Here is a 14352-nt window from a genome sequence, read left to right on the forward strand (position 1 = left end):
TAGCTGCATTCTACTGACAATACGCGGTCAAAACAAAAGACATGCACCATAGTACATGAATACTCACTACATATGTTTTGATTTAAAGCAGCACGCCTCTAGATTCATCCTTATTTTCATTTAAATTTTAAAATGTATTTAAAGGTAAAATATTGTGAAATGAACAAAGAAAGTACTTGACACATTACAATCTGTACTTAAAATCCATTTAATTTACCAAAAAGAGGTCAAAAGATGCATAAATAGCTCCTACTGCGTTAGTAATACAGTAGAAATATGGTGATAAATACTACAAAATACAGACTTTTATTGCACATTAGATATAAATGATCACTTGAATCTTATATTTGTTCACTTTTCTCAAAGTTTTATTATGTTTTTTCAAAATTTAATTTTCTTAAAATATTTTGGGTCATCTGGAGGCATGCAGCTTAAAATAAAATAAAATATTTTTTTTAAAAAAGTCAGGTTTTTATTTTTGTTGAGTAAAAATAGCATAATTTGATAGCATAATAACAGTATGTGATAGCCAGGCTTGCTGCATTATTTTTATACAAGATTTTTCACAATTATATCAAGATTGTTTACACAAGTATATAGTATCATTTTAAACTTAAGTCATTATTTCACTAAGATAAACGTAAATATGACAAAATAGTTTAGTTTCTACGACTTAGATTTGTCGTTTGAACTTAATTCAGTGTCCTCAGCCTTTTGTGTATCCGCCCACGTCAATCGTCTTGTGCTTGTGTAGTTTGTGTTATATAAATAACCTCTCGACTTTTGTTTACAGCATATGCAACGCTTAAAAGCAGCAATAAATGACTGGCGAAAGCGTCTGTTCATAAAACAATATGTTATAGGGTTACAGCATGATGAGAGATAGGATAGGACGAACATAAATGACCATACAAAACTAGATATATTGTCTCTGATACTTTCATGGTGAAAACTTTTCCAGGTTTGCACAGTGTATAAAGGAGACCAGCAGACAAAAAACTCAATCACCCGGACAAAACATTCTTACTACACGCAGTTTTGCTTCCCGGCTTTTTTCTTGATTAGATTGTCGTATAATTCGCGTTTGATCCAATTTTGTTCTTTTGGGTGTTGATTCCTCACTACTACATGGACTAATTTCCTTCATTTGTATAGCCAGATAATTCCTTTCACCATTTCTACTAAAGTTTTGAGCATTTTCGTTCTTTAATAAGATTGTTCGCGTAGAACCTCTGTATTTCAATGTCACCATTAAGGGTGATTTTAAACACCACCATTGCTATATCCTGTAATAAGAATATCGGATAATTAAGTGAGTAATATAACAATCATTAATAACAATTGAACAGCGTCGAAGACGGTATAATACTTAATCATGATGATATTAATGTTTTTGCTATCCTTGAAAGTTGAAATTCTTGGAAACACAGTTTGATTGAATATGTTCATAAACGACACTGATCAATTGCATGCTACCCACGCCCCACTTTACGACTTGAATTATTAAATACGAAATTTACATTTAGTATTTAGAACCTCCGAAGTTGTATTCAATTATTCATATGGCAATGATTATGGTACATTCAATGTGACATTTCAAGTATATAATATCCCAAAAACAACAACAAGAATGATCGTAAAGGGGTTGCTTTATATAATCATATTCACTTGGTGTAGTATCATATTCACTGGTTGAATTGGATTTTCCCAGTATGAAAAAAGATTGAGACTCATGTCCAATGACCATATATCGTAGATTGTTAATAACGCGTGCTTATTAGAAATAATTGTTGTGTTTTGTTCTTTATTGCATGTTTCATTTCTCGATTAAAGTATTATTTCTTTACTATAATACACTCAGCAAAAAAAGAAACCTGACTGTGTATATTTTATTTTTATTTTCAGGAAATAGATGACAGGAATGTAAAAACGAATATTGGTCATGACAAAGAGATGCTTGCACAACATTGATATGCATTTTGTTGTTTATTAATTATGTTTTAAGTTTGTTAAATTACGCTAGTTATAAGGAAATGGTCAAATTCAATTTATCAATTTTAGGCTATAACATTTTGACTACGTGCATATAGGTTACTATCATTTCATTAACAATTTTAAAATACATGCATTTTTTTTTATTTAATTCAAAATCGGTTGTGGCCACCTCTGGCTCTAAGAAAAAAAAGCGTCAATTATCCACTCAACCCAAAGAATTGACGAAACGTTGTTATTTTGAAGATTGTTCCATTCTGTCATCAATGCATTTGTCAGTTGGAGGATATTCTGTTGGGCGTGATGTCGTCGGACATTTCTGCTAAGCACATACCAGATATGCACTGTCATTGCATGGTTTTGGCGTTGACTGCAGCTGAGCGAGCGCGAGTTATCCTCGCCGTGTGAGGACGGGCGTTGTCTTATTGAAACACAACGAAACCGTTTCTTTGCATAAACGGAATAGCCTCGACATTCAAGACTTCGTTGATGTATCTCTGGGTGTTTAAGTTGCCGTGTATAACAATAAGCCGAGTCTTTTTTCCACTTATTAACCCTCCCCATACAATGACGCATCCACCACCTAAACGATCATGCTGTTTTTATCCACAGACAGGTGCAAACCTTTCGCCCTTTTGACGGTAAATTATTACACGGCTGTCGGCTGTGAGATTGTAACGTGACTTGTCTGTTGTAACGTGACTCGTCTGTAAACAAGACAGTATTCTAGTCACGTCACCGCCAGTGACGGTACGCATATGCCCTCCTAATACGGCCCTGACGATGTCGTAAAGTTAGAATACCGCCTGTATATGGGCGTCGCGCTCTAATCGGGCGTTGTTGTATGCGCAATCGACTGCAAACATTACAATCTTACGCTTACCTGCATTCTACTGACAATACGCGGTCAAAACAAAAGACATGTATCCAATGTGCACCATAGTACATGAATACTCACTACATATGTTTTGATTTAAAGCAGCACGCCTCTAGATTCATCCTTATTTTCATTTAAATTTTGAAAATGTATTTAAAGGTAAAATATTGTGAAATGAACAAAGAAAGTACTTGACACATTACAATCTGTACTTAAAATCCATTTAAATTAACAAAAAGAGGTCAAAAGATGCATAAATAGCTCCTACTACGTAAGTAATACAGTAGAAATATGGTGATAAATACTACAAAATACAGACTTAAAATCACAAATTAGAAAATATTTTTTTTTAAAAAAGTCAGGTTTTTATTTTTGTTGAGTAAAGATAGCATAATTTGATAGCATAATAACAGTATGTGATAGCCAGGCTTGCTGCATTATTTTTATACAAGATTTTTACACAATTATATCAAGATTGTTTACACAAGTATATAGTATCATTTTAAACTTAAGTCATTATTTCACTAAGATAAACGTAAATATGACAAAATAGTTTAGTTTCTACGACTTAGATTTGTCGTTTGAACTTAATTCAGTGTCCTCAGCCTTTTGTGTATCCGCCCACGTTCAATCGTCTTGTGCTTGTTGTAGTTTGTGTTATATAAATAACCTCTCGACTTTTGTTTACAGCATATGCAACGCTTAAAAGCAGCAATAAATGACTGCCGAAAGCGTCTGTTCATAAAAACAATATGTTATAGGGTTACAGCATGATGAGAGATAGGATAAGACGAACATAAATGACCATACAAAACTAGATATATTGTCTCTGATACTTTCATGGTGAAAACTTTTCCAGGTTGCACAGTGTATAAAGGAGACAGCAGACAAAAAAACTCAATCACCAGGACAAATAACATTCTTACTACACGCAGTTTTGCTTCCCGGCTTTTTTTCTTGATTAGATTGTCGTATAATTCGCGTTTGATCCAATTTTGTTCTTTTGGGTGTTGATTCCTCACTACTACATGGACTAATTTCCTTCATTTGTATAGCCAGATAATTCCTTTCACCATTTCTACTAAAGTTTTGAGCATTTTCGTTCTTTAATAAGCTTGTTCGCGTAGAACCTCTGTATTTCAATGTCACCATTAAGGGTGATTTTGAAACACCACCATTGCTATATCCTGTAATAAGAATATCGGATAATTAAGTGAGTAATATAACAATCATTAATAACAATTGAACAGCGTCGAAGACGGTATAATACTTGTTCATGATGATATTAATGTTTTTGCTATCCGAATGTTAACTTTTATTTTTTTAACGCATAATGATCTTTGACCTTAAAGCAGTATACTGATATAAAAATGCATAGATAAATGTTGTTATTATATAATGGTACAGGCACATACGTGTATTTAACTTAAAAAGTATGTATTCACTATTTAGAGCCAGTGTTTACCTATTACAAACATTTTATGTAAACTATAAAGTATGTCCGATAAAAAAAACGTATAAGAAACATTATCATTATCTGACATACCTTTGCTACATTCAGCGGGGTCATCCATGCTGATTCCAGCACAAAGCGTAGCCATTATCTTTGTATAAGCACCAGTCATCAAACAAAGTGGTATAAATAGAAGTATTACATCAAGGAATACTGTATATGCCTTTTCTAAATCATCATTTGCCCATTCTTCCCTACATGCATTAAATCCAGGTCGGATGCGAACATATCGAGTCGACACTGCTATTGGAATAACTATAATCAATGCAACTACCCAGCAAACTGCAATTATCTTATAGGCATGGGATAAAGTCTGCCATTGCCGGGAACGAAGAGGTCGGCAAATTGCAAAATAACGCTCCAGCGATATGGCAACAAGTGTAAAACAGCTTGCACCGACTGACACACCTAAAAATAAAAATATATTAGTAGATATGATAAAACCGACTGATATCAATTCAACTAAGTTCATTTCATTCGCAATTAAGATCAATCTCGAAACTTTTTTAATAATATTTATTATTATCTATCTACTTTTTTTCTTTTAATGTGTATATATTGCTTCTTTTCGTTCTACACATCTGTATTTTATACAAGTTTCTATTTAAATACAACTTAAAGATAAAAAAGTGTGTAAGAATATTAAAATAGTTTATTATACATAACTTTTCATGATCATCATTTTAGATGATTTATATTTAGATGATTTAACTATCTACAAAGTTAATACAGAACACACTTTTATATAGTTTAGTACTACAAATTATATTAAACGTGTAAAAAAAAAATATTTGACAGTATATCCACATCTGGTGTACAATGACTATAAAATTAAAAGTTATATAAATAAAGATGAAGTGATGATATAAAAATGGAGAAGGTAATTTTAAAGATATTAATGTTAAAGATTCCTTTTCGCGTGTAACAAAACATCAAAGAAATGTGCTCAGTTTATTTAAACTAATTATTCATCTTAAATTTTAACAGAATAATATAAATCAAATAAATAACAATTACGGATTATTTACGGACAAAAATTAAATAAAAAATGAAAGGTTACATACTTAAATTAAGAAATAAAAAACCAAAAAAATTTAAGGATATGGGGAATAAAATAATTTACTTTTAAACCAAATTAGAATCTTTAACTTGCGTTTAAATATAAATATCCTTTAAAGAAATTAAATTGTTCGCTGGACGGGAGGATGCGAAAAAAAGACAATTCCCCATGTAAAAAGTGTCTAAATTGATGAAACCCTTTATTTTCCCTTTTGCTGTGCTTTGAAATAAAATTGTGTGGTTTTTAAATGTCTAGTAGGAAGGGGTTTTTAAATTTACGAAAGGTAATTTGTAAAAAAAATTTGAGGCCAAACTAAGGGGAAAAAAAATTGGTTTTCGCACTTTTTTGCTAGCTGTATACTGTTTAAATTCATAGTGAGCTCACTTGTGAATCGGGAAAAACTAATTAAACAAACAATACTGATGACTGTCCACGACTTTCGATACAAGACAGATGTTTACAAGTCATATTGTGACCACCTATACTGTGTAGAGTTTTAAACATAACATACATATTTTCTATTTATTCAAAACATGTTTGTTTAATGTTGAAAAAGAGACTGTGTATCAATTATCAATATTTTCTAATATCAAATTTGAGCATAGTATGTTTCTAAGCAGAAACAAAAGAAATACTTGAAATAAAGAAAAAAAAACAGACTGGGAACATAAATAAATTCATAACAAATACTTATCTTTAACAAATATCGAAAATAAAATAAGGAAGTAAATACATGTACAGTTGTATTATGTATGAGAAGATAATAAATTTTCTTTCGTTAACTTAATAAAGCGGCTGTCAGTATGAATTATTACCCCTCACTTTTTTCGTAATGCTAATTTCCCATAGGCCTGTGGGAATTATTTTTACTGTTAATGCAAGTGTACCACGTGACTAAGAATTTTGTACTGTTACATAGGTATCAGTATTTTTAACAGTATAAAATCTGGTCACGTGGTCTATTTTCTAAATAAAATGAAATAAAATGGCCGCCATTTTTTCTCGATTCATTCTTATTTTTGACGTTAAACCCCGATAGGACATTAATTTCTTCTCTGGAGTAACCATGACACTCATAGAATTTACTTGTTCGCCCCCTGTGTGCTTTTCGCGTTTAAAATATCTGTTAGTTGAATAGTCATAAAGTGAACATCCGTTTTCAACGGAAGTAATTGCAATGTAAATAATTGTGTCAAACTGGAACATTCAGACGATTTTAGCATGCAACAAAGGATTATTTAACAATTTTTTATCAGTGAAACGTTACAGATATGGTAGACAGACATAGGATACCATCGTTTTTTTGTCAAAAACCATGCTAAGAATATTCTGGAAACAGAAGGATCAGATTTCACAGATTATAACCGTGTAAATGGGTTAGTGTTTTGTTTTCCAAATAAAACCTAGCTTATTGTATGTTTATGATTTGTAGATATCATCACTTGCTTTAAGAATAAAAAAAGAAAACTTCTCAAGTAGGCCTAAAGTACACTTAAAAGTTAAAAGGTAAGGACTGTTTAGTCATTGTTACTCTTGGTTTATTTTTGTTACAGGTAGATTTAGTTGACAATTTCAGATCATCACAGTATTTTTGTTCGGGGTAATAAAATAAATAACACATGTGTTTCAGTGTAACAGTAAAAATATCATCACTCGTAAAAATATGGTTACCCTCGGCTACGCCTCGGTGCCTACTACTTCTAAATAAATACATTTTTAAATTGTTTGTCAATACTATTGGTATGTTTAGCTGAAATATTATGACACTAATGCTACTATTCTATAAGATATTTTATGGCAAAACATTAACTTTCCAGTGATGATCATTAGAGTACGTATCAATAACGTTATTAACATGCGCACAGTATTAAAAAAGGACTTTTGCAATTAACCGCTTTACATATCCATTAAAAACTATACATTCATATATCAATTAACCTGTATTTTAATGTTTCGTGTATAAAACAATAACCATTACCCATTTGTCTTGGAGAGCATGATAATAACGAACACAACATAATACCAAAAATACAACTGTTGTTCAAGTGTTGCGTGATCTTATTGTAGATATGTCTATGAAAGAAATAAAAGCTAACATGCTTGGTGCAATAGATGAATTCGAAATTGAAAAAATGCAAAAGTGTCTATAGAACTACATGCTATATATGTATGACTTGTTGTTGATATTGATTTTTTCTCTGAAGCATTAAAGATACGAATCCAAAGGTAATTGATTATAAGGAGATAAATTGGATAGGGTGCTTCTATTCAGTCTTATACTTAAAACATTTTTATCCAATCGAGTGCTAAACCACTTAAATGGGTGTTATTATTCTTTCTCTTATTTTACTAAGTTTGATATGCTGATGATGACATAAGCTTATTGAAATTTAAAAGCAATTTGTAAGACTTAGGTAATTATAGCATAATGAAACATAATGAATTTAACTTCCATAAGATAAATCTTGGTCCTCATTAATAAAAATTTGCCCCACTTCAAGTAAATATCTCATAACTATGATTTTGCACCTAGTCTAAGCTAATTTTATTATTCAATAGCTATATTAATGTGCATTAGTGGCTGCAAATTAAAGTCAATGTAAGATTTGAAAAATACTGAAACCAATTACCAGAATCACAATTAGGTAAATTATCAGAATGCTGTCACTTGAGTGAATCTATCTTCAATGGTTATAAAATATCATTAAATAAGTATGTTTTTTAATAAGTTTCTTTCAATGACAACTAAATCAATTTTGAAATTTTGGTTAAATATTTTGAAAGTCGTTTAAATATTGGCTTGTACAATTCATGCATACAATTTAATTCACTCAATACAATGATATCCTTCATATGTACACTCTCTGATTGAAAAAAGGAGGAAAAAAGAGATATCAACTCAAAAGAGGATAAACTGCTTCAACTTGCATAGGTTTTTGTAACAGCATATAATTTCTAGATCTAGGAAACACTGTAAGATATATTTCTTAATAGAACTGTCATCTATTCTTACACTTACGTATTCATGTACCACACAATAATATTATATAATGCTTTATTAATATGCAACAATATACCGACATTTAAATATCATAATCATTTGAGCACATCAAAACAATATATCACGAACACTGAACATATTCTACTGAGTGTACCAGAAGTTTTGAGAGTATTATTATTTTTTAATTTGATGTCGCGTTAACGTTATTGGTAGTCTCGACATTTTGGACATGACTTAAAAGAATTCATTTCTTATGTTGAATAAGCTCTTCACTAGAGAATTAATGAAAATTCTAAAATAAAGGTAAAATATGTATTGGGAGGAAAATATCAAGATCTCAAAAGTCCGAGAAATTAACTAGAAAGTTTGTTCCCGATACACCCTCCGATTATTTCATAATTTTGACGTGTGAACGTTTCGGAATGGAATGATCCTTTATATTTTTATACTCATTTAATATAGGCCAATGAGATTCACTGATATCAGTTTGTACTTTTACAATGACCATTTAAATCTATTGAAAAAATTTACAAGAAGTCAAACCATTCTCAGACGAACTTCGCCCGAAAAAAAACAGTTGAAATAGACTCTTTCCGTGCATTAACAAAGCTGCATAAAATTGTAACGAATTTTCTGCCTTATTGCAGGAATATAAAATAAAATTGAACTATATAGTCGTAGCTCTACGTCACCGCCTTGAAAATGTAAAATTTTGTTATGAAATTCAAATCAGCATTTAGTGCAAAACATAAGTCTTATAATATCTGCGGAAGTTTCTTATTTCAAAATGTCTCCATTTTCATGTTTAAATGTTAAATTCTGCTTAACCCGGTGCTAAGGGTCGTAGACGGTAACTTGAACTTTCCAGTACAGTCCATGAGCAGGCGCAATCAAACCGAACCTGTAACATTTTCAATTTTGCCGGGTTGGGCATGCTGTAGTGATTCTTTAATTCTCTTTTTTTTAATAATTAATCTAAATAAATAAAAATTTTGACATTTTAAATAATATTAAAAAATGTTTACCGGTTCTTTAATTTTGAACTAATTGTATGTATAGGTAAATAATTGCACTAAACCTTTCTAAAAACAACATTTTATGTTTTCGATTGATATTATATGTAAACTCCAGGTAATATATACTTATGATTAAAACGAAGTCTCGTTAATGAAGTGAACTACTAATATCACCTTTCTGTAATTAATGAAACATATATGCATATTTGTAGGTCTACGATTAACAAAACTGTACTCTTACCTTGTGCGTATCGTATGGTTATGCACATAAATGGTCCGAATATAAAGTTTCTTATCATAATTGGTACAAGAGTGAAAGGCATACAGAAAACTGCGAGGAGAAGGTCACTGATTGCTAAGTTTAACAGAAATACGTTAGTCACTGTCCTCATTCTTTTATTTTGCACCAATGTCAAAATAACAAGACCATTTCCAATCACTGCTAGTATGAAAATTGTACTATATATGCCTATTGCAATATTCGTAGAGGTATCACCATCACCATGAATTACCCTACTAATATTATTTATTGTATGGTTCTTCATTGTTATGTTTTCAATATATTGAGACATTTTTTCGTTTTTTAAGAATAAAGTTACAAACTCTGATGAATGATGTAAGTCTTTAAATTACTTAATTTGAAATATCTAAATATTGCATTTACTTCTTCTTTCGATTCAAAACTTATTTAATACATTCCGTTTTTATCACTGATTAAATATTTCCATGTTGTTTCCTCTTCAGACGCTATCAACAAATTGATTGTCCGTTTCAATGTCATCTTGATCCAGCTTATACTGCTTCTAGACTTTTGCCAATCAACGCTAATTTCATGTCAAGGGGCCTTCTCCTTGTCAAAGAAAATAAATTGAAAATAATTCACTCTTTATTTAGTAATATTTTCTGTATACAAATCGGTAAAATGCCTTTCTCCGAGTATAGCTATCAAAGTGATAATAAATTGCCAGTCAATCAGAATATCTGAAATGTAAGAGAAGATAAAAGAAAATGCAAACCTTTGATAAATTAGTAAGTTTACAAGAACAATTGGAATAGCTAAGTTAATGTGTCTAAATACGTTTTGACAGTTACAATGGAAAACACTTATTTCGTTACTTTTTGTCTCCTCTTATTACGATATTCGTGTTTTTACTCACTAAATCATTTATTAAATGAATAATATCTTCTAACTTATTCAGATCGAAAAACAAATGATTTAGTAATATTACATTCACATTTATATAATATCTAATGTGCATTTAAGGTTATTTGTTTTTAGAAAATTGACCAAATAACACAAAATATACTAAGAGTAATTCAAATTTAAACAAATTCTCATTATCTTTCAACTTTGTTATTATACATTTCGAAAGAAAATGTGATTAAAACGATTCAATCTTAAAGAACTGTTCATAAACATTAACGTTTAATTAATTAGATATAAAGATATGTGGCAAGGTCTTGAAGATAACAATATGGTTACAATGCCACTGAAAGAATGTTGTGTGAACAATCAAACATTATTTATATTATTGTACTATTTCAAGTATATCGTAATTTAGATATTTTGATATATCATAGAAGGTTCTTATGAATTTGTTAGATCTATTTATATTTTAAGGTTGGACAAGAATAATTGTTATTAATTGTGCATCAATTGACCTTAATGATATTTTCTAAAACTTTTTTTAAGTTAACAGATATCAATAAATAAGTATGTTTTTGTAATTAAAGAAAACTAAACTTATATTCTAGCAAAAACTGCGCATTTTTTCTGATCATTAAAAAGCTTTGCACATTGCTCATAGTGAGCTCAATAATTGTAAGATATACATGAAATATCTTATAAAAGAAATGAAATTTTGTTTACTTATAATTTCAAATCCATTTTAGTTAAAGATTAAATTTAAGAAATTTTATATAAACAGATTCGCTGCAATAAAAATATACATAATGATATTTCTTACTTTTCCGAAATATAATGTTAATCCTTCTCCAAGTATGAAGCTGAAAATTTAATTTCTTCTTCCTTTTGGTCTTCTTTCTTGTAAAAATGGATATTAATATAGCACCATATCTTAACGTGGAAGCATGAAAAGATCAAAATCCTGCGAACAAAATATTTCCAATAATAGCGTTCAAAAAGCCTTTACAGAAATACCAGTGCTCTGTGAAGAATTCCATTCTGTCAATATTGTAAAACGAACAGATGAACAAGAGTTTTATAGCAGCCGTATGGATTGGTGTTGGAATTATTGAACTTGAGATCGTTAAAGCAATCATGATATTGAAGAACATTTTCTTACCATCATTCAATGAAATCAGAATAGGCACAACACTTTTTGTCGCAATTTAAATAGAAAACCGTAAAAGATGAGAAACCGCTTATAAAAATATATATCAAAGTGCTGCAGCACTGAATGCGACGGACATGCAACCGGGGAGACATTAAGGGTTTTTTTAGAAAAAAAAAATAAAACACAAAATATATAACAGAGAAAATTTGTTCCATACAAGGAGCAATATATTTTGTGTCCCAATCTGATATAATCCAGATTTTCTACTTTCAAGCAGAATGAAATATATGCCTAAAACCCTGGTCAAACTTGTAAATCAGTGTCATTATCGATTTATTCCAAGAAATGATATGTAAATGGAAAAAAAACTTTCAACGACATATTTCTAAAATAAAACCATGCAAATAGACTTCAAGCATAATACATTATACCACGGATAAATCCGTGATTATACATGTTAGAATGTTATTTAGAATTGCTTCGTGTTTTAACATAGTGGGCATATAGACAATAAAATATAAGTCATTTGTATTTTTATTTCTTTTGGATATGTACGTCTCATTAAAAATACTTTTGGTTAAAATCATCAGCAATTAATAGTCACCGTATTTTTTAGATTTTTTTTATTTGCAAGGGCCAGAGCACATCGTTTTTATTTTAATCTAAATGTCACAATTTTTTTTAAAAGCACTATAATGTTTAGTTGTCCTTTTCATTTTCACACTTAATTACATTTTCAACTTGTTTGCTTCTTACAATTGTATAGAATTTCTAAAAGTTTTGCATGTGAACAAAGTAAGTATCCGCTGGTTTATAACATGTATAATGTGTACTCCATACTGTCCGAAAATCAGCACAGGTAAAGCAGAATCTATTTTTAGAATAGCGAAGGTTAACTCATATCGTGACCTAGAAAATGTATCTAATTTATTAATAACTGCTGAATATTCAGCTAAACCCGCGGTATGAGTCACGAAAATAGTTCTTCTTTTATTAATGCGCGAGTTATTCTAGAGTCCAAAAAACTTTTGATTTGTTAATAATAATGTTTTGTATAATGTTGAAATATTTATTTCCTACTAATAATTTCTTGGAACTCAGAGCTTACACCTTTATTATAGTATAATTTGCTGTCCTACTTTTTCGACAGCGGTAAATCGTTTCGGCAGTAATTTGCATAATTGCGCAATAATACTACGGGACTACAACGTTTTTATCAATCATATACGTCCATATTTTAACTTGGATAACTTAATTTGAAATTGAAAAGGCTAAATATGGAAGATTTTAAGATATCCCGACATAGTATGGGAGTTTTAAAGGATCAAATTCATGTACTTTTTCTTGGGCTGTTAATCGGTTGAGGACACTTTGCGCGAGTGTAGCAGACGAAATCCCATGTAGATGACTTAGCTCTGAACGCGCCTGAGGGCGCGTCCGTCGCAATAAGTGTATAAACATACCTCATGATATTTCTGATAGTAGGTTATCCTTCTTGTGTTGATTTACATTTACTTATAAGATAGCAAACCTTTTTATCCTGTAGTTACTTCAAAATATCAAGAGTAGCATTTTGTTTAGTTAAGCTATGGTCAACGCCGTATGAATACATCTGCAGATTCTGAATTAAATACATTTTTATACGGTTGTGCGATAACTGCTATTATGATCTTATAAAACTTTATAGTGTGTGTTATCATTTAATCTTTAGGTTTTGATTTCTTGACAGCTGCCTGCGATGTTCAGGCTTTAGGCTACTATTTTCCCTTTTACTTTCATCATTTTTACTTCCGTCCATTGATTTCTAACATACTTTTCAAGAAATGGTATGAACATTTTACATTGGCGGTTCGGTGATCATGTCTCTATTCTGCTGATGATTATCAATTTAAGTGTTAATATTATTTTATACTAAAATATTGCATTTTTTCTTAAACTAAACCGGTGCAAGCTGGCGCAGACGTAAGATTTATACAAGAAAAGTCTCGACAAGCGATTTTAGATTTCCGTAGAAAATACGTGCCTTGCATAACCACTTAGTTTGCTTTAAGGTTTTGTGATACCGGCAAAGCACTTTTTAATTACACTATTTGTATGGAAATGCCATTGTTAATATTCGTCGTAAATGTATATTTACGTAATGCATATTACTCATTAATAAACTGCTAATTAGTCATTTTAGATCGAATCGCACCGGAAAATATATTCAGAAAGTGATGAATATCTTGAAGATTTTCTTGATTATATCCGCTGACATTAAGTATTTCTATGTTAGAAATAATCAATCCTTTTTAAATAAAGTTGTAAATGTTTTACGCTACCGAAGGAAACACAATGCATCGAAACTTAAATCGTCGTTTTTACGGTGTGCCAGTGATGTTATGAAGATGCTCACACTCAGAATATTGTGTGACGTTTTTTATGAAGAAAACATGGTTCACGTACTAAATGACATTTATGAAGTAATAGAATTCAAGTTTCCATCTGCCAACTTAAATTTCTTATGGTCCTTTTCGATTAAGATTTCGTTTCTTTTTGGCTATTTTCCGGCGGCCCTTTTGTTGGGGAAAGTGTTCACCAAATGCCACCCTTGTTA

The 14352-nt window shown here is 30.5% G+C and overlaps 1 protein-coding gene across 1 annotated transcript; it reads right to left on the reverse strand.

Annotated features, from left to right (window-relative positions):
* Positions 1-536: 536 nt before the first annotated feature.
* LOC132759465 (cholecystokinin receptor-like) lies at positions 537-11629 on the reverse strand. Its single transcript, XM_060751228.1, is given in 7 exon segments — positions 537-1018; positions 1020-1232; positions 2617-2699; positions 3770-4056; positions 4416-4790; positions 9701-10440; positions 11427-11629. Coding segments are annotated over 6 exon segments (1641 nt in total). The 5' UTR covers positions 10032-10440; positions 11427-11629; the 3' UTR covers positions 537-666.
* Positions 11630-14352: the final 2723 nt, after the last annotated feature.

The sequence above is a fragment of the Ruditapes philippinarum genome, unplaced genomic scaffold (assembly GCF_026571515.1).
Source record: "Ruditapes philippinarum isolate M1 unplaced genomic scaffold, ASM2657151v2 ctg13774_1_1_1_1, whole genome shotgun sequence".
Lineage (NCBI taxonomy): Eukaryota > Metazoa > Mollusca > Bivalvia > Venerida > Veneridae > Ruditapes > Ruditapes philippinarum.